Raw genomic sequence first — 21,943 nt, forward strand, 5'->3', positions numbered from 1 at the left:
AAACCAGGTTGTTGTCTTTCCTGGGACGTGAAGGGAATCCAGATGTGGATATAATAAAGGACATTGCTTATGGCAGGCGGTGCTAACGTCAGTAGAAAGTGAAGTGATGTTTTGGAAGTCTTCAGTTCTGTTCTTCTCCACACCCCCAAGTTCACTGGCCATGTCCGTAAGAAAGGATGTCTAGTTTAACGAAGAGAAGGATGAGGGGGGACAGGATAGCAGTGTTCCAATATCTCGGGGCTGCCACAAAGAAGAGGGAGTGAAGCTAGTCTCCAAAGCGCCTGAAGGCAGGACAAGAAGCAACGGATGGAACTAACCAAGGAGAGAAGCAACCTAGAACTAAGGAGAAACTTCCTGACAATTAGAACAATTAACCAGTGGAACAACCTGCCTCCAGGAGCGGTGAATGCTCCAATACTTGTGTCTGCCATGCCATGCTTCCACGCCTGAATTTAGAAAAATACATATCTGACTAGTTTCTGCTTGAAAAAACTGGTTCTTAGAACTGAAATTCACTGGATGAGTAAAACCGCATTCAACTGAAAAAACACGCGTTTCTCTGTCAAATTGGACGTTTGGTTCTATTCCAGAAATGCAAGGATTGAGTCACTAATGACACATCCAGAGCTGTGACTTATGATTTGATTCCCTTTTGTGTTTCTTCAAGGCTGGGCTGAGCAACAGGGGAAATGAGCCAAAATCTGGAGCGAAAATCTTGATGTCCTTGTCCCCTTTTCCTGCTCCTATTGTTGTTATGGCTGCTTCTAATATGGGGAATGACGTTGCTCTCCAGTTTTTGCCCAGAAAACAAACAGCAAGCAGACACAAAACGACACCTAAAAGGCACCTGGATCTTCTTTATTCTCTGAAGACGTTTCGCTTCTCTCCCAAGAAGCTTCTTCAGTTCGGGTTCAGTTCAGTTCTCAGAACTGAAGAATCTTCCTGGATGAGAAGCAAAATGTCTTCAAAGAAAAAAAAAAAGTAGCACCTTTGGGACCACCATGATCTGGATGACCGAGAATCTCCATAGACGTGCCTGGATGTTGTTTGCAAAACTCTATTTTGCAACCGCTTTGCGGTTTGAGGAAGATTGCATGATGTGGGTTGCTAGGCTAGGAACACATTTTGCGATTCAGTAGCTAAAAGGAGGAATGCAACTCTTGGCTGAGTCCACAAGTCATGTACTACAGGTAATCCTCGATATATGATTGGTTACTTAGCAATCGTTTGAAGTTACAGTGGGCCTACATTGGTGCTACTTACATCTGGATTCAAAATTCCTATGATCAGGCCCTTCCTTGTAGTCCATTGACCAAATTTCGGGCTCTCAGAAACACAGCAGCAATTAATTTGTATCCCACCTTCTTATTTTTATAAATAACTCAAGGCAGTTGAAATATTCAACACACCTTCCTTCTCCTATTTTTCCCCACAACAACAATCCTGTATGGATTGTTCAGAGACAGCGACTTGCCCAAAGTCACCCAGCCAATGTTCATGCCTAAGGCAGGATTAGAACTCACAGCATCCTGGTTTCTAGTTTGGTGTCTTAAGCAGTCAACTAAACTGGCTCTATTTACAGCTGTTCTTCAGTCATGTGACCATGTTTTATGATGGTTTTGCTAAAAACCAGCACTTACTTCCAGGTTTCAGCAAAACCATGCCCATAGTGAACCATTGGTTCCTTCCTTCCTTCCTTCCTTCCTTCCTTCCTTCCTTCCTTCCTTCCTTCCTTCCTTCCTTCTTCCTTCCTTCCTTCCTTCCTTCCTCTCTCCCTCTCCTCCCTCCCTCCTTCCTTCCTTCCTCCCTCCCTCCCTCCCTCTCCTTCCTTCCTTCCTCCCTCCCTCCCTCTCCTTCCTTCCTTCCTTCCTTCCTTCCTTCCTTCCTTCCTTCCTCCCTCCCTCCCTCTCTCCCTCCCTCTCCTTCCTTCAGACCTTTAATAGCTCACTTGAAAAAAAGCATTTTAGGAGATATAAATCCGTCATATAAACTTTACTGCCTGGAATTTCTCTCTCTTAAGCAACTTATTTTTTTTTCAACTGAGGCTACTGGTGGATTGTGTCCCATCATCTCCAAAGCCTAGAACTGACATGGGTGGCCAGGTGTCTTAGGGTGCTTTGCTACCTGGGATCTCCTTTTTTTCCATCTGTTCGTGGAACGTTGCAGGACATAAACTAAGCCATGAGGATTTCCTGTGCTAAACCTAAGGAAATGGAGAGATCACCTGAAAAAAAAAAAAAAAAGCCGATAGAAGTTATTTTTTGACCTCTTTACTTCTCAGCAGAGTGTATTCCATGCACGACCAACGTGAGTTTTTGGAAACTAAAGGGGAGATTGGCAGAGGCCATGGGGTCATTGCTTCGGGCTCCCCAAAAGGGCCCCTGAAATTTTTGCAGGGACTCTCCCATCTGAGTAGTCAGAAACATCAGGTTTCACAAGCCACCTACACTTTCCTGCTTATTATCTGGGGAAATAATACCCAGTGGCTGTAACCATCATTCATTCTTCAGGGAAAGGAGCTTGGGGTGGGGTTAGGGTTTTCTGGTCCTGAATGTGGGACAAGAGACCAAACTAAAAATATGTTTACTAGCAATCCTATGAAAGAAAGAAGGGGGGGGGGAATTCTATTTTTTTTTTTAAATTATTCATATTTTGAGTTTTCTCTGGAGTTTTGACTGATTTCCTTAAATGGTTTACGAGAACTATCAAAAGAACGCAAACAACTGGAACCGGCAAATCAAACTAGGCTTTAAACAAGTGCCAACATGATCACCATCGGTGCCAACATGATCACCATCGGCTATTTTAAATAAATTTCAATAGATTGCCTGTTTGACAAAGCCGTTGGGGGATGGGTTTTTCTTTTTTAAAAAAAGAAAGGCCAATCTGTACGTTATCTTGAAGACTGCAGGAATGGATACCAAGAGATCTACAGAGTCATGGATCAATCACATATTCTCAGCATATCTTCCCTTGCTTATTTTCAGGAGTTGTCTGTTGCTTCAATCCAATTATTCTGGATAGTTAGACACAAACAGACCCCCAAATCAAAATCACATCACTCTAAAAATCCATAAAACGCTCATAAACTTTTATAAAATGTGCAGCAATCATGTCCAATAAGAATCAAGATCACATGAGGTACTAGTACTGCCCTATAAAGCCACACCTAGAATACTGCGTCCAGTTTTAGTCACCACACAATAAAAAATATGTTGAGATTCTAGAAAGAGTGCAGAGAAGAGCAATAAAGATGTTTAGGGCCCTGCAGGCTAAAACATATAAAGAACGGTTACAGGAACTGGGCATGGCTAGTCTAGTGAAGAGACGGACCAGGGGTGACATGATAACAGTGTTCTAGTATTTGAGGGGCTATCACAGAGAAGAGGAGGACAACCTATTTTCCAAAGCACCCGAAGGCCAGACCAGGAACAACAGATGAAAACTTATCAAGGAGAGAAGCAACCTAGAACTAAGAAGAAATTTCCTGACAGTTAGAACAATTAATCAGTGGAACGACTCGCCCCCAGAAGTTGTGAATGCTCCAACACTAGAAGTTTTAAAGAAGAGATTGGACAACAATTTGTTTGAAATGGTATAGGATTTCCTGCCAGAGCAGGGGGTTGGGCTAGAAGACCTCCAAGGTCCCTTCCACCTCTGTTATTCTATTCTATTCTATTCTATTCTATTCTATTCTATTCTATTCTATTCTATTCTATTCTATTCTACTTTCTATTCCATTCCATTCCATTCTATATTCTATTCTATTCTGTTCTCTTCTGTTCTGTTCTATTCTATTCTATTTTATTCTATTCTATTCTAGGTAAGTGCAAGGAACAGACATAAGTAACTTTTTTCAGGGCTGTTATAACTTTGAATGGTCACTAAATGAATGCCTATAATTCAAGGGCTATCTATACCCAGATTTAAACTCTGTAAAGCACTTGGATAATTAACTTTATCTAGTACCCTTTTGCAAGTCCCTGTTCCTCATCTGTTATCTAGGGATGGCTGTCACATCGAACCAAGAGGGACAAGGGTAGAAATGATGACCTCATCACACAACACCATGCCTTAGGAGCTTGTGTCAGGCTTGGGATGCACCAAGATAGTTCCAACATTTGTGTGATAAAGTAATGTAAAGTAAAGTTACTTTACGGACCCTGTTGTTTATGGACCCTGTTATTCCAACCATATAATAATAATAATAATGATGATGATGATGATGATGATGTCATCTAGTCCAACCCCCTGCTCAGGCAGGAAACCCTATACCATTTCAGACAAATGGCTGTCCAGTTTCTTCTTTAAAACTTCCAGTGTTGGAGCATTCACCACTTCTGGAGGCAGGTTGTTCCACTAGCTAATTGTTCTAACTGTCAGGAAGTTTCTTAAACTTCCTTTAACTTTCTTCCAACCTGATCATTAGAACTTATAACACAACTTTACAAATTGTGTCTAATCTGCTCTTTTCCCCTCCTTCCTTTCCTGCCATGTCTTTTGAATTGTAAGACTAAAAGAGTCCAAGGCCCTTCTGTCACTAGTGATTTATAGCAGCTTGCACCCACAGCTCTTGATTGTGGCTCTGTCAACCCTTCATTGTTATTGTTATTTTTGGGACAGGGTCTGGCTGAAAGGTTGCATGTCTTTAGGGAGGAAATTATTTTGGACTCCCTTGACAGATTATCTCTAAGGGAATGTAACTCAAAACAAGGACATACATTTTCTACACCCATCTGTAACACTGGGATTCTTTTTGACACAAACCAGAAGACCTGAAAAGAACAACACTCCACATTTTTTTTAACATGTCCCCCATCCTGGGACTGCGTAACCCAACTGTTGTGCGCAGGAATACAAAATCTTTTTGTCCTATATAGTTAAGAACCAAGGTGTGGTTTAATACAAGGAGTTGTGTTTCCACAGTCATTTTAACACAAGTGTGTGATTTACATAAAAGTTTGCATGAATCATCCCACATCTCCCTTTGCTGACTGAAGGAGGAAGAAGGGGTTTATGATCAAGTAAAAAGTGAAAAGATTGTGAGGGAAATTCCTCATTTCTTTTCTGTCTCTGTTTGAGGAATGACTCAAAATACCCTGTTAATTCCAGACCCAGATGTTTCCTTACTAGGGACCAAATGGGGCAAAACAACATCTGTGAAATTTCCAGTGGTGTTGACTGCATTTACAAAATAAACATCTTTGGATTGGAGAGCTCTAACCTAGGAAGCAGGTGTGTGGAGGAAGTGGGTTTTCTAACCAGCAGATAGAATTTCTGGATAGTGGTGGCCTTGGTAAACTCAGCCCGATCCTGCATAATCTTCCAGAGACTTCAAAACATGTAGTTTTAAGATTGAAGAAAGAGAAAACCAGGTATGTCAAAAACCACAACCTGTTGACTCTTGGAAACAAAGGTGCATTAAAAAAAGCCAAACTGATAAAATCAGAAGAACATCTCTGTTCTCATGATGGCCAATCCATGTAGGAAGACTCTAGAAACCATCGTTTTAACGAAGTAAACAGATACAAAACTAGGAAGTGGAAGCAATGAGAAGTTCTCCCCCCCAAAATATTACAACTGGATCTGGGGAGGTGGGGAGAGAGAGAGAGAGAGAGAGGGAGGGAGGGAGGGAGGGAGTGAGAGAGAGAGAGAGAGAGAGAGAGGATGCCCTGCATAAGCAATTGAAGAGATATCATATGGAAGAATCTTGAGGGCTGGTTTCTTATCATCTGAGACCATAGCATATGACATAATGGACTTACAGGAAGGCAAATTCTGATTGTTAGAAAACGTTCCTATGGACATGAGCACTTCAACAATAGAACGAGTGACTGAATGAGATAGAATGATCCTCTGTCTTGATGTGTTCAAGCAGCAGAGGCTGGACAGCAATGTGTTGGGAATGTTTGGGTCTCTATTCCCACCCCATTAATGGCCAGAAAGCCGAGATCCATTCTCGATCTGTGATTCACTAACGCTGTCCTTACGAGGGTTGGTGCAGTTCATTTGCCCTCATTGACGCAGAAAATCTATTTTGTGATGATGAATCATGATGTCTACGATTTGTGCATGGCCTCTCCCTCCATACTTAATTGTGTGTTAGCTTGTTTTGCCACCTTACTGTGACTGAAAACACATTTAATCATAAGCGTCATGTTATTTTAATATAAAGTAGATGATTAGTTTTGATACAATGAAAAAGTACCATTTGCTCATCTTTCAAAGAACAGGGGCATGGAACAAACCGACCTTCACAGACACAACCCAACATTTTTGCCTGCTCTTCATTTTACAGAATGATTAAGCCCCATAATACCAAAACTTTTGAAAATGATTTTTATCTAGCCCTGGTGCTCATCTATCAGAAGGGAGTAACTCAAATATGAGATATCAACTGGCAGATAGACAGAACATCCACATTTTGAAACAGACGGTGTCTAATTTGATATCTCAATATCAGATGCAAAAAAGAAAACTCAAAAGGCTAACCTCCTTGCCGACTTGAAGGAGACTTTCTTCCACGAATCCCCCTGTTCCTTTCATCCCTTTCCATTCTACTTGACCAAAGGGTTCTTCATCAACTGTGGTTGGTGTCCAGAAAGGCTTCAAGATTGTGACTTGCTTAACACAATGCCAACATTTCATCGAATGAGCCCATCTGCGAACCCGCAAAGCTCCTCTGCAAATATGACAAGAAAATTCCTAACCTGTTCCAAAAAAGAGTTTGTTATCTTAAGATACTTCTAGAGTTGGAAACCTGCAGGGAAGAAGAGGTTAAACTTTCCTTAGCTGCTTTTCCTTTTCCCCTCTCTCATCCTGTTACTCCCCACCCTGCTGTCCACTCATAACTTCCAGCACACTGAGAGTGTATGACCATGTTTCTCTATCCAGGGGCAGGTCAGAAAACCCACCGGTGTTTCACAGCACCTGAGGATGGAGTTTGCTGAATAGGTCAGGCTGTTGTCTCCTCCTTCTCCTGGATTTCTTTCTGAATTGCAGACCTGTGGCAGACGGTGGTACACCATGTGGAGGCTGCTGTCACTCGGACTTATGTTCTTGTGCTGCGTCTTTCAGGAAAGCATTGGCATCACCAGGCGATATTTCATTGGAGCAGTGGAGAAAGAATGGAACTATGAGCCCGACAGACAGAACGGGTAATAATACAGCAACTATATATTGTCTACCAAGGGTCTGGGGATTTGGTTTCAGTAGAGAATAGAGCTGGGAAGTAGGGGGCCTCCAAATTTTGGGAACACCAACTGTCATCTCCACTAACCAACTCTTCCTGGCTAAAAGACTGTGGTCCCAGCTGTCTTAAGGATTGTATAGAAAGGATGTGATTTTCGGATATGGTGTTACCAACAGCATTATAGTTTTGTACATTTTGATCCTTAATTTGCACCACTTGGCCCCTCCTGTTCAGTTTCTGCTTCTAATCTCCTTAGCCCTGCTTGACTCCTCTCTGCTGGATGTGCCAGGAGTGAAGGGAAAGAAAACATTTATTTAATGAAGTGTTGACAGCCTGGTTGGCATTGTGCTAAGCAAGTCACAATCTTTCTAGACACCAACCACAGTTGACAAAGAACCATCTGGTCAAGTAGGATGGAAAGGGATGAAAGGAGCAGAGGGACTTATGGAAGAAGGTCTCCTTCAAGGGGGTGTTATTCAGGTTTACTTTTAGGAAAGGGAGGATAGTACAACAATAGGTAGACTTTTTGGATGTAGGAGGTCCTGGGTTCTGTTCTTGACATTTCCAATTAAAATTGCTCAGCAGTGTTGGGGGAAAAGTCAACTGAAGACACAAGAGAGCTGCTAACACCATTAGTTTATATGATGCCCTCCAGATGTTCCAATGGGAGTAATAGTCCTAATAAGCATCTGGATGGAGAAGAAGAAAACCTGGTGATCAAGATGGACCAGTAACTTGTACTATTTTATGGGACTTTCTTAGTGTCCTGTTCATAATGTTGTGGTCAAGACAAAGAAAAAAGCAGAACAGGGTTTGATCTGGATTTAAGTTAATTAGCTCTTCCTTTTATCTTTACAACAACATTGTGAGGCTGTTTGTATGAATTGATCAGAATCATCCAATACATTTTGCAGTTGAAGAAGGATTTAAACCTAGGTCTCAATAGAAGAGAATATATTTAGCTCTGCGTTGAACTGTGGAGTCCTTGATGCTCTCTGAGTTTGGTTATTTGTTTGCAGATGTTTCATTGACCAACTAGGTAAGAGTTGGTGTAATTAATACCTTAAGAACCACTGTCTTAAAAATATCAACAAATCCTCCAGTTTTGTTATACTGCACATATTTTTTATTTTTGCTTATAGTAATGCTCCAAAGGTGAAGTACAAAAATAATATTTTTAAGAAGGTACACAAAATAAAAATGCCAAAATTCAGTTGATTAAAGATATTTAAGGAAACATAGCTTTACATCCATTATCTACATCTCATGAGGTTTTCTGGGGCCAATCATAAATAGTGTTAGAATGAATGGCTTTTTGAACAGTGTACCGTACTGTAGGTTTTCTCTGGAGCAGAGAATATGCTTGTACAAATAAATTAGGATTTGTCAGGGAGAAAAATTTCACTCAGTCAAGAGCTGGAGTGCAGTTGTGACTACGCTAAATCCAGGACATTGATTTAGGGACCACGACAGAAAATTTTGCTGTGGCATTTAAAGATTCTAAATATATGTAAAGAAATTACTAATTTATTCTCTCTCTCTCTCTCTCTCTCTCTCTCTCTCTCTCTCTCTCTCTCTCTCTCTCTCCCTCTCTCATTATTTCAAGCTTATAAATGCAAAAAAGGTAGCTAGAAAAATGGAGTAATTAAACAAAGTGAATTATTTTAAAGAGAACTAAGGGATAGTTGTTCTTTGAGAGGAGGGGTGAGAAATCAACCTATAAAATGCTATAAAAATACTGGAAGTTTTGAAGAAGAGACTGGACAGCCATTTGTCTGAAATGGTATAGGGTTTCCTGCCTGAGCAGAGGGTTGGACTAGATGACCTCCAAGTCCCTTCCTATTATTATTATATTATTATTATTGATGATCATCGCACAGTCAGCCAGATGTTCAGACTGGATTTGGCATTTTTGTCTACCTATCGAGTCCAGGGACCTGGGATAGGCAGATGTGGGTGTTTGATGGTATTATAGATATTGTTGCAGGATGGAAGCAGTTCCTTGTAAGGCCGCCTTTTGCAATTGACTAATAGCGAATTTGTCAATGCTAGAAGTGTTCAAGTGGTGCTCCAGTTGTTTTGAGATTGCACCCAAGGCGCCTATTACTATTGGTACTACTCTTGGTTGCCTTTGCCACAGTCTTTCTAGTTCTATTTGTAGGTCTTTGTATTTTGTGATCTTCTCCAGTTCTTTCTCGTCTATTCTGCTGTCTCCAGGCACTGCCACATCCACTATCCAGACTTTTTTGTCTTTCTTATCGACAATTGTTAAGTCCGGGGTGTTATGTTGCAGGTGCTTGTCTGTTTATAATAATAATAATCATCATCATCGTCATCATCATCATCATCATAGATAATAGCTTTGGACCAGCTGAAATACTACCCAAACACTGAAGAGGTTTTATTTATTATATTGAATCCAGGTAGTCCTCAACTTATAACAGTTCTTTTAGTGACCGTTCGAAGTTACAACAGCATTGAAAAAAGTGACTTATGGCCGTTTTTCACACTTACAACCATTGCAGTAGCCCCAGGGTCACCTGACCAAAATGCAGACACTTGGGAACTGACTCGTCTTTATGACGGTTGCAGCGTCCCAGGGTCACGTGATCCCCTTTTGCGATCTTCTGACGAGCAAAGTCCACAAGGAAGCCAGATTCACTTCACAACCGTGTCACTAACTTAATAACTGCAGCGATTCACTTAACAATTGTGGCCAGAAAGGTCACAACATGGGGGCAAAACTCACTTAACGAATGTCTCACTTAGCAGAAATTTTGGGCTCCGTTGCCCTGCACAACAACATCAATGCCTTCTGCAGCACGGTGGAAAAGAGATAGCATGATGTAGCTGCAGAAAAAGAGAAAGTACCGTTTAAGAAAACAGATAATTTTATGGCATCACTGCAAACCGTGGTCCTCTTTTCCCAAGAAACATTGCAAGACTTTTCTCCACCAGATTGTCCCCAAACTGCCAAGGGCTTCCTCCTCCAGGGCTCAGTTCTTCTTCTCTCCAAAGGTCACATTGTTCCATTTCCTAGCCAGCGAAGACCCAATTGTGATGGAGAGCTGGAGCACAATGGCATGCAATGTTATTTCTGGCTTGGGCACTGCATTTTGCAGACCGACGACACCAAGTCCTGCCAAATGTTCCAATCCCCCCAAATGTCCTCTCTTTGCCGTTTGGCTTTTTCTAAGATGACTACTTTTTTTTTTTTTTTAACTTTGAAAAGTCTTAAGTGGGAGCTTTGAGATCTGTCCTCCCCTTCATCCTTGTTCTTTTGACTCTGGTCTACCTTTCTCGTGATGCTCTTGTGGTGCTGCTCAAATTAAACGTGGCCTTGTTCCTAAATGCTCAAACGAGGAGATCCTTTTGTTTCAATGCAGGACTACATCTTCTGGGGTGGGGAGGAAGGCAGGCAGTAGAGTTTACTTCTAAGATACCTGGACTGATTTTTTTTTCCCCTCCCCGTTCAATTGGGTCGAATTCTTGGAGACTGCTTGGGAGACGTTCCTGTGGCATTCTTGGGAAGCCTTCTCAGAAGTGGTCTGTCCTTGCCTCTTTCTGCAGAGGAAATGACTAGCCCAAAGACAACCAGCTGAGGCAAAACTAGAACTCAAAGTCTTTTGGTTTCTAACCTGATGCCTTAACCACTACACCAAACTGGTTCTCCCTGTACTCAAATGAAAATCAAAAGCCACGGCTCTCTTTGATTTGTTTTGCAGTTGCTCCTAGCGCCCGGATTTCCTTGGCTGGTCTGAGTCATCCTAGAGAGAAACTCTTGGAAACCTGCCTGCTGGCCAAGTCTGTTCTTAGCAGGCAAGGATGTCTGACCTCTGATAGCTAGTGGCCCTCCAAAGTTTCCAGCACTAGTAGTAACAAGGTAGTCAGGCTAGGCTCTGTTATCTGCTTCCCCCATACATGCACTCCCGTGTAAAACATATGCTGGAAAGCAGAGTGTGATGAAATCCCACGTCAACTTTGGAGAAATGTTAGAAAGTATATTTTTAAAAGTATCAATACAAGAGAAGATTTGTAGCCCAGGGTTGAAATGAAGGGTCCTTAGTGCTCTCAGAGGAGGAGGAGGAGGAGGAGGAGGAGGAGGAGGAGGAGGAGGAGGAGGAGGAGGAGAATTGTGGGGTCCTTGGTGCTCTCTGATCATGGTTGTTTTCTTGCAGACATTTCATTACCCGACTAGATAACATCATCAGTGCTAGTAAGGAATGGGGTTTACTCTCCATTTATATTCTAGTGGCTTGCCCTGTCAGTGTTGGTGGGAGTGGTCTTGGAGGGCTGTTTACTGTTAGCTGGTTTGGAAGTTCCTTGATGGGGGGGGGGTTGTTTACTTGAATGTTGGTCTGATGTTAATCTTGGAGTTAATCTTGGAGTTAATCACCCAGCTCCTCTGGGTGCTGATTGCTGGTGGGGAGTTTTCATCAAGTCTTCTGACTACTAGTTGAGTAATTACCTAGTCTGGGTAATGAAACATCTTCAAGAAAACAACCAAGCTCAGAGAGCTCAAAAAAACCCCTCATTAAAAAATGCATTTGGCTGATCTACCTGGCCATCAACCCTTGGCGTGGAACACTCAGAACCATGCCCCTGAAACAGTCGGGGTTCTTGAGGCAATGGGACAAATGGACTGGAGATTACAGGGGAGATAAAAGGAGAGCCCTCAAAACTGGAATATTTTGCTAAATGCCCCAATAGTATCAACAGAGCATGGTTGCAAAGCCTATTTGCAAGTCCTAAATTTGAGATATCCTATATTTGCACCTCACTGCAGGTAGTGGCACCTAGCTAACCTGGGCTAGTTTTAGAAAAATAAAGCTGGAATCAGCCTTGTTAGTTTTTGAATCGAACACCCATGAATCTGGATTAAGTGGAGGCAAGGAAGCAGCTCAGAAGACAGCAAAATACTTCCCTATCATTGCCAGGAAAACTGCAGGATTGTGACTATGGAGCAGAAAGCAGACAAAACAATATGAAAGAGATGTTGCTTTGATACAGCTTTGTGCTACACATCACATTTCTCATTTTTCTCTTTCCAGTCTTTTCAACCCTCCCCAACCTGGTATACCCCCTTCCCACACACACACACACACACACATACACACACACACTCCAAGCCTGGGGCCATTTGGTCCTGGTGGGTGAGGATTATTGGAGTTGGAGTCCTCCTAATCCTGCTGATCAACAATGCAGGATTTGAAATACACACACCAGCCTTTTTGAACTCAACTTTCTTCTTCGACTAACTCTTTTTAATTTCTTAGGTTGTTTTCTTCCACCCCAGGCCCTCAATATAAGAAGGCAATTTATCTGGAATATACAGATTCTACATTCAGAGAAGTAAAACCGAAGCCTGCTTGGATGGGTAAGCTAAGGAGGTTTTTTTGCTTATAAGATTGGTACTCTTCTCAGCAAAATTTGGAAGTCTTTAATGGAGTTATTCCTGCACTGAAAAATGTCTCGGGTTGATTGACTGCTGTCATACGGAGTCCACACAACTATCTTAGAGGACTGTTCAGGAGCTAGAATTGGTGCAAAATACATTATCTTATTTACTAACTAGGAAGAGGTAGGGAGAACGTCTTGATAATTGTTAGTGAAACAACTACAGTAGCTTCAGCTTTATTTACCGATGTGTTTTCACACATTAAAAACACTGAAATAACAAACAACACATCCGCTCCATTGATAATGCATATTTGCTTACCAATAGTTAAATGATTAAGAAAAGGCTGGAAGATCACGTTTGCCTTGTTTATCTAGGTTTATAAATGGAAACATGCTAGGTATGTACTTGAGGAAGATTTATTACAGGAGAAGAGAATCAAAGAGCAGGCGATGTAACAGAAGTCATGAGCCTGTGGTTGTGCAGCCTGTATATTTGCAAATAAAGAAAGAACTGGTCACTTTCACCCAAAGAAACTCAAACTTATCCTTGGAATTGTTACTGCTCAACTTAAGGGTTGGGGAAACGCTCAAGTCCCATCTTTCCTTCATAATTAGCAGAACTTCCCTCTTCAGCCTGTACCCATTTTTCTTCTTTTCATTAGGTCTTTTGGGCCCCATTGTCCAAGCCGAAGTCTATGACAAGGTGGTTGTGACCTTTAAGAATATGGCTTCCCGTCCCTTCAATATTCATGCTAAAGGAGTATCTTATTGGAAATCTTCTGAAGGTGAGAGTGTCAGCCCTACTGTCCATCTTGCAGGCTCTTCAAATTATTTCCAAAGCTTGCTAAACTCAAGAGCCAGCGCAAAGAGTACAACCAGCTTCAGCCTTTGGATCTAACGACAGTGTAGTTTGGATGGTTTGGGCTTAGTGTGTTGCGTGACCTCAACCTTCATAGTCATTGATGACAGTGCTTATGTGTTTTCAGGGGCAGGCTATGATGATTGGACCAGCCAGCTAGAGAAAACAGATGATGCTGTGGAACCTGATCACACTCATGTCTATGTGTGGGAGATCTTAGAAGATCAAGGGCCAACTGGATCGGATACACACTGTTTAACTTATGCCTACTCCTCTCATGTGGACAGCGTCAGGGATATTAACTCTGGATTGATTGGACCACTGCTGGTCTGTAAGCCGGGTAAGATCCGGTGGTAGAAGTAGACCATTCTCTTGAGAACTTCTTATCCATACTCCAGGTTTTTTTTTTTCAGATTCATAAGGACCTGCTAGCATTCTTTCAGTTTCCTTTGTGATTTTAGTCCATATATTCATACCAGATTCACTTGTAGATCCAGTGTGGGTATTTTAAAAATCTTATTTAGGCTTTTTCTACTAGAAAAGCAAGAGAGCTGTGCAGTCTTTTGTATGATATTCCAAATATGCTCCTATCATAACACCTGGCATTTAGGTAGCATTTTTCTGAAACATTCCACTGAATCCCATATATTATCTCAGTAAAATATCCACATGCCTGATTTGGTTATAACAGCACTACGAAATTAGAAAAAAAATATCTCTATTGCACAGGTGTTATGGTAGGAGCATAGAATGTGTCAGGACTGAGAAATAGAAGGTGATTTAAAACTATGAACTTGATGGAACTCGTAAGTTCTTCCAATGCCTAGCTACCTGAGTGTAACATGGATGATCATTCAGATGATTTAGTAGGCAGTTAAGACATTTCAGGATTCCTGTTTTGCTCCAGTTTAGAAAATTGTCATCTGCTTAACATCTGTATAAAGTCTTTTTTGCCATTTTGTTTTGATGGTTTTATGGAGTTTCTCCTCTGCAGGAGCGTTGATGAGTATAAAATCCGGGGGCAAAATACAAGAATTTGTGCTGCTGTTTTCTGTATTTGATGAAGGTAAGAGAAGAATGGAAAAGGAAGACAGAAAAGGGCATGGTTGTGCTCATCTTGTACGTGTGTTTTTATTCTGTTGAATAAAACCATCGGCAGTCAATACACTTTTCTGTAGGATTTAAGCTTTGCTTGTTCCTAATGGGTTTAATTCTTCATGTCCAACCAACATTCCAGATTACACCCCTTGATTATTTGCACATCGTGCTATCTAATTTAGCCAATTCCAAGAGAATTCATTTTTATTTTAGTTTAGTTTGGCTTGTAGACTACATAAGGGGGCAGAACTGGACCGAAAGACAGGATACAAATTACATGATTACGGTCAAATTGTCCTGAGGACTAGGTTGTCTTCCCAAACAATCTCCTCTGCAGCAGTAGGAAACTGATTATAGGTTCCACCTGAAAAAGTTTAGCCCCAATGTCTAATTCTGCTTTTCCTATAATGGGCCTGTAGGACTGAAACAGTGGATAATGGTGAGCTCTTTTCTTGATGATTTGGAGTTCCTTAAATTAAACTCTACCACTTGCATCCTTCTCTCTCTCTTCAATGTCTCCATCAGACAAAAGCTGGTTCTCTCATTCTCCCATCAGAGGAAACTCAAAGTCTCCGTTGACTCAGCATCAGTTTCATACCATCAATGGGTTCACTCATTCTTCTCTGCCTGGTAAGAGTCTGGCAAAAAAAAGGACAGCACTTTTTAAGAAATATGTCAATATATGAAGAGGAAAATGTGGTATATCTCTCTTTCTCAGAACTTGAAAAGTTTCTTGGTCTTTGTCTGTCTGGTGTAACTGTCTCCCAGAAACTAAAGGAAGATTTCTCTGGGATCTATCAAAGAACCACCCAGATCATGCCACTCAATAATGAAAAAAACTGAATGAACTAGAAATGGAATGAATGAATAACTAATAAGGGAAGAAGACTCTCTCAAAATTGCTTTCTCTCCTTCAGTTTTTGTGTCTGTCGAGTTTAGTCTATTACTCTTGAACATTTATTTTTAAAACTATGCCCAAAGTATGCATTCATTTATATTTCTCCCAACACACATATTTTTCATTTGTAACTACATTTGCCCTAACATAATGCATTTTGCTACACGATTTCTATGAATTATATGCATGGCTTCCCAATATTTATTTATTTATTTATTTATGAGACTTATATACCGCTTTAAGTGCAAGCACTCTCTAAGCGGTGTACACCAGTAAGCAATATATTTATATCACTATTGGTTGTCATTATTGTATTAGCCAATTGCAGGGCAGAATTCTGTGAAGGGCAAGCTTTGAAAGCTACTTTGAATTTTGGATTCCTTCCTTGGTTTGAAAACACAAAGTTGGAATTTTGCACTCCTGCATCTCAACCACACTTTGTCTTGAGCATCACTAAGCATCTTGCCAAGAAAGCTGTCCTTTTCTCTACCTGCAGATCTCAAGCTGTGTGAGAAGAGGCCTGTCTATTGGTATGTCATTGGCCTGGGCACCAGGTCTGAAATCCACTCCATATTTTTTGAGGGTCACAGTTTTTTGGTAAGAGAACATCGGCACACCACTCTGGACATCTCCCCCGCCGTTTTCCTCACTGCTGAGACAACACCCAGAACTAATGGCACATTTCGAATGTTCTGCCAGATTCCATCACATCAGCAAGGTACCTGTCTATGGAGATTCTCAGTCATCTAGGTCATGGTTGAACCCAAAACTGCTTTTTCACAAGGCAACTGGACTTCCTTGTTTTTCTTTGAAAGATGTTTCACTTCTCGTCCAAGAAACTTCTTCAGCTCTCACCGGATGGTGGCGAATGGAAGGAGCTTCTTGGATGAGAAATGAAATGTCTTCAAAGAAAAACAAGAAGGTCCAGTTGCCTTTTGAAAAAGCACCTTTGGGTTCAACCATGGTCCTTCCTAAGAGGACCATCCAGTTATCCTGCAAGGTAGACTTGTAAGCCAGATCACTGCCCTCAATGCAATTGAGTTTGAGGGGCAATGTCTATGGAGATTCTCAGTCATCCAGGTCATAGTTGTCCCAAAGATGCTTTTTCAGGAGGCAAGTGGACTTTCTTGTTTTTCCTTGAAGACGTTTCTTCAAAGGACACAGAAAACCTCCAAATGGCCTGTATGGCTCTCTAAAAGAATGCACATGACCAGCTGTCTGCAAGGAATATGAATCCTTCCATTCCCCATCATCTAGTCAGAGCTGAAGAAGCTTCTTGGATGAGAAGCGAAACGTCTTCAAAGAAAAACAAGAAAGTCCAGTGGCCTTGTGAAAAAGCACCTTTGGGACCTCAGCAAGGAACCTGCTTTTAGCGATTAAACAACACAATTGAAGGTGTCAGAGATACAGTGCAGACCCTTTATGTAAGGGCAGGAGAATTTATCAAGTTTTTTGTTTATTTTTTATTTTCAGCATTCAGCCAGGGTGGATTTTTTTCCCCTATATTTAATGTTGGACTTATTTGATGTTTGAGTCATTTTTTTCTGTTTTTCCCTCTTTCGTAAACATTTTTTTCTTTTTTGTTGTTGTGACTGTTGGATGTATGTTTTTCCTGGTTTTTTTTTCCTGTTTTGTATTTTATTCCCATTGTCAAAACATAATAAATATATATTTAAAAATGTGTTGTGCCAGATCATGTTGTAAGGAAACGGAACATTCAGTAACATGCCATTTGGAAGTAATATACACCAGATCTGAAGTGCAGGTTGACTGTCACAGCAAGCACTTTGCTTCCAACAAAAGGAAGGTGAGACTTGGCTAACATCTGGTTTCCCCTCTGATTCCAGCTGGCATGGAAGCCTTAATTCAAGTGGAAGTGTGCCCAGAACCTCTTCAGAAAAAGCTAAAGATGGTAGAACCATCTCCGAGAGAAGACTATTATGATGATTATGAGGAGGATATAGAGAGCACGGTGATGGACTTAGATGAGGTTTCACCAAGGATTACTGGACGTTCTCGTGCCAAAAGACTGCCTGTGACCTGGAGGCATTATATTGCTGCGGAGGAAGGTGATTGGGACTATGCCCCAGTGAAGCCCACTAATCTGGACAGGTAATGACCTCAAGCAATTATGACGTTCGTATCAAGCCTTCATGACTGGAAAACTCAGAAAAGAGAAAGGCTGTTACCGATAGTAAATTACAGACGCTTGAAATTACTATAGTAATTCTGCAGATCAACTTGCACCTAGCATAATTAAGGTGGAATAAATCTTTCTCATACTTCTGCCTTTCTTGGGTTGACTTTTGTAACAGTCCTGTTTCCTTCCCTATAGTTACCAGGTTTGCTAGACCAGTGGTCCCCAACTTTTTCAGCTTGGCGGCCTGGCCCAGGGTGTGAGGGGCAGGTGCACGCATGCACAGTTCCATTTGTGCAAGCGGCATCCATGTGCACCCTCCACTCAGGAAAAAGGATCTTCGTGCATGAGCTTTCATGAGTGGAAGGTGCTTGTCCTTCCATGTGAATCTCCATTCAAGTGAGCGGCAGGAGGACACTTAAGTGGAGAGCACCTGCTCGCGCGCAAAACTCCATTTGTGCGAGGGGAGGGCACGCATGCATGAAGCTCCACTGACGTGAATGGAGTTTCCTGTGTAAGCGCAAGCACCCTCTGCTCTTACAACTGGAGCTTGGGGACCCATGTGCAAGACATTCCATTAATTCATAAGACCTAGGGAGCTATGGCATCAAAGTAGACGGTGTTTGGATCAAGATATGCTGACGATACAGTTCTGCTTGCCAGTAAGCACAAAGACCTCTTCATCGACAGAGTCACAGACATATCTGAAAAATACGGCTTGAAGCTTAACACCTCAAAAACCAAGATCATGGTCCTCCGGAAAAAACTCATTAATTTACCATCAATAAATTCGGAAGGAATACCATTAGAAAAAGTTGAAAGGATCACGCACCTCGGTTCTAATTTACATGAAAGCTGGGACATGACCACTGAAGTAAAGACTAGGATAGAGAAAGCTCGAACAGCATTCTTCAAAATGAAAAAGGTCTTCTGCAGTCATGATATAAGCCTAAGACTGAAAATCAGGCTTGTCAGATGTTATATGTTTTCTATCCTACTCTATGGAGTAGAGAGTTGGTCTCTGACAGAAGGCCACCTGAAGAGACTAGAAGCATTTGAAAATGTGGATTTACAGGCGGCTGTTACGTATAAGCTGGGTTGACAAGATCAGAAATGAGGAGGTGATAAGCCACCTGGGAAAGCCCAGGGAAATCATCAAAACAATTAAAAAATGAAAGTTAGAATATTTCGGACATGTGATGCGACACCCAGAAAAATACGCCATACTCCATTTAATCCTCCAGGGAAAGATTGAAGGCAAATGAGGTCCAGGCAGAAGAAGAACATCGTGGCTTCAAAATCTAAGGGACTGGTTTGGACAAAACTCAGCAGCACTTTTTCATGCAGCTGCTGATAAAAACAGGATCGCCAACATGATCGCCAACCTCCAATAATGGATATGGCACAAGAAGAAAAAGAGGGAGCTATGGCGATGATGAATCATCAAAGGATTGGCCTCTGTTACAAGTAGACAACTGTCCAATAGGACAGATAGATGAACACGTATGGATTGGACACACTACAGGCTTGCTGCTTCTATGAAAAGAAGTGGAAGAAAAGTGCTAATTCTTTAATTTATCATGACAGGCTAAGGAGGAGGGATCATGTTATAGCAGTATGGAAAACACATTGGAAAATCATTGTCTGGCAGAATCCTATGCAATATAATCAGCATCATGTGAATGAGGATCAAACTAAATAGTCTTTGGCAGTTCAATGATGCTTAACTAATGGATAAAAAGACATTTGAATAACTAGGGACTTGCTAAACCATTGGTCATGGTGTTATCCATTCAGTCGTGTCCAACTCTTGGCGATTCTGTGGGCCAGTCTCTCCACATCTTCCAATCTTACATGATTTCTTTGAGGTTTTCCATGCTCTGGCTGGTGTTAGCCTTGATGGTGGCTAAACCATTACAGATCTAATATTCTGTTGACTTGCACCCATGACTTTCTGTTCTCCTCTGCAGCATTTATAGCAAATCTCTGGAAAATGGCCCCCAGCAGATCGGGTCCAAGTATAAGAAAGCCATGTTTGTGGAATATGAGGATGCGACTTTCAGCAAGCGAAAGGCATCCAAACCAGATCATTTGGGCATCCTGGGACCTGTCCTCAAAGGAGAAGTTGGTGACGAGTTTATTGTAAGTGATGAAAAGGAGATAGTCTTCTCTGAGAATGTTCTCATGATCAATAGTGGTACCATACAGACAGATCCTCTTGGAACAATCTGGGAATCCTTTGGTCCTTAAAATATTAAAGAACCCTAGGCTTGGATGGAATGGGACCTTGAAAGGAATCCTCAGATCATCCCAGACTAAGGACTGTCCAATCTTTTCTTGGAAACCTCCAGATCATGGAGCATTTATGACTTCAGAAGTTTGGCTGTTCCCTTGTCTAATAGCTTTCTCAGTCTTTGGTGAGCTGTCAAGGCTCCATGATCACAACTACAGAAATCTTAATGGACTCTATCAGAAATGTTCAGTTCATTTAGTTATTCTATGGGGTGGAAAATATTTGAGGGTTATCAGCCATGTTTGATCAGTTTGTTGACTTGTGCATACTTTGAAACTGTTTACAAAGAACCACTTTGGACCTCTTGTGTATCCTAGGGATAGTCATGAAAGTTGAGAACCAAGAGAAGAAATATACCATGTTAAATTGATGAAAAATGAGGCAAATCGATACAACAAAGGCTTTGTTATGATTAAGTCCCAACACATTTCAAAGCAATACCTCTTCATTAAGAGACTGAAAAAAATAAATAAAATAGCATAGTGTAGTGTACTAAATATTATAAGAGTGAATAGGATGCTGGTATAATGCATATTCAATGATCTAAAATAAATAAAATCTGCGTTCAACAAAGGTTTGGCCTACTCACATTTCTTAGTTAGATCAAAGACTTTTTTAGACCTGTTTTCTGCTTTTTTCCACCAATTCATTAAGCGCCTCATTTTTTTCCTGATAGAACATATCAGTGTTGATGTTGACTGCACCAGGTCTGTCTTAGTTAATTAGCGGTAAATTGATTGCTTTTATTGACTATAAACACTCTCAAGTCCTTGAGGGAAATAAGCAATTGATAAAAAAATTGCACTGCATAAATAAATAGGCAAACAAACCAATCAAACAGTTTTCAAGATTCCAAGAAAGCTTGAATAGAAGGAGAAATTCACTCATTCTAGTTACAATGACTCTGAAGTCTGAGAAAAATTCTTAACGAAAGGTGGTGTGTTCACATTATTTTGTTAAAAATGTAAGATACTTATTTATGGTGACAAAACAATCCTTAATTTGATCAAAAAGTAACCTTAAAAATTTAAATTACAAACAAACGAGGAAAAAAATTATTGGTTTAACAATAAATTCACTGCTATAATATCAACAATGCAAGGTATGATTGTAAGTTACAGTACCACAAAATCTCTGCTATAACAACACACATCGCTGCATCTTTCGATTGGCAGGAATATTGCCTTTTTCAAAACAGAGAGATCACACATTTCCAGGAATATAACTTTTCCATTCTTTTCATTGCAATACTTACGATTGCAAAGCATGGGAAAATTAAAGTATAGCGTTCTTTGGAATTCAAAAGTGTAAAAAGTACTCTTCTGCATATTACTGGACCCCAACGTTCCTCTAATAATGGCAGAATTGGGATTAAATATGATCTAGAACAGGGGTGTCAAACTTGTAACAACACGTGACATGTTGTGACGTATCACAACTTTTTTTTCCATTGCCAGCAATGATGTGGGCACGGTTTCGCCATGACACATCCGGCCCCGCAGGCCGGCAGTTTGACACCCCTGATCTAGCAGGTCTTTTTTTTAATCTATTTTGATAGATTTGACACAGTATATTGCTCCACATATAGAATGCTGCAAAGAGACTGAATGGAATATCAAACTGTCTCGTTTCAGATTATGTTTAAGAATTTGGCCAGCCGGCCCTACAACATTTACCCTCACGGAATCACCAGTGTCACTTCGCTTCACCCTATTGGAACTGCCCGACGTAAGACTGGCTGTGGAAGGGTGTTGGGCACGACTCTCTTGCGGCATTCACACGTAATCCGAAAGTAGGGTGAGAGAGGGAAGAACCAACCAAAATGGTTCACAGATCATGTTGAGACCACAGCTTGATCTGTGAAACTGATCTGAATATTGCGTTCTGTGCTAAATTAAACATGAGTAGTCGAGCAGTTGGAGCCAATGTAAGATGCCCATTATTTGCTTACTGTTACATTCTATATTCTGTGCCTTCTAATCAGAAGGAGAAAACAGAAATGGTGGTTCTCCTATCTAGTTCATGTCTACTATTTCCAATCAGGGTTGTCCCCATGTTTTCCTACT

The 21,943-nt window shown here is 41.1% G+C and overlaps 1 protein-coding gene across 2 annotated transcripts in view; it reads left to right on the plus strand.

Moving 5' to 3' along the window:
- The first annotated feature begins 6,853 nt into the window (after positions 1–6,853).
- Positions 6,854–21,943, plus strand: part of F8 (coagulation factor VIII) — a 38,076-nt gene continuing 22,986 nt past the window's right edge. Inside the window, exons 1-10 of one of the 2 annotated variants that reach the window (XM_039331382.1) lie at positions 6,854–7,157; positions 12,469–12,569; positions 13,255–13,377; positions 13,579–13,791; positions 14,446–14,517; positions 15,075–15,179; positions 15,944–16,165; positions 17,295–17,559; positions 19,555–19,726; positions 21,512–21,605. In XM_039331382.1, the coding sequence (XP_039187316.1) occupies positions 7,027–7,157; positions 12,469–12,569; positions 13,255–13,377; positions 13,579–13,791; positions 14,446–14,517; positions 15,075–15,179; positions 15,944–16,165; positions 17,295–17,559; positions 19,555–19,726; positions 21,512–21,605 (1,498 nt within the window). In that variant the 5' untranslated portion in view covers positions 6,854–7,026. The remainder of the gene's footprint in view (positions 7,158–12,468; positions 12,570–13,254; positions 13,378–13,578; positions 13,792–14,445; positions 14,518–15,074; positions 15,180–15,943; positions 16,166–17,294; positions 17,560–19,554; positions 19,727–21,511; positions 21,606–21,943) is intronic. The other variant, XM_039331392.1, reaches the window with a different exon arrangement.

The sequence above is a fragment of the Crotalus tigris genome, unplaced genomic scaffold (genome assembly GCF_016545835.1).
Source record: "Crotalus tigris isolate CLP2741 ecotype Arizona unplaced genomic scaffold, ASM1654583v1 scf7180000017622.5263843, whole genome shotgun sequence".
NCBI classification, from domain to species: Eukaryota; Metazoa; Chordata; class Lepidosauria; order Squamata; family Viperidae; genus Crotalus; species Crotalus tigris.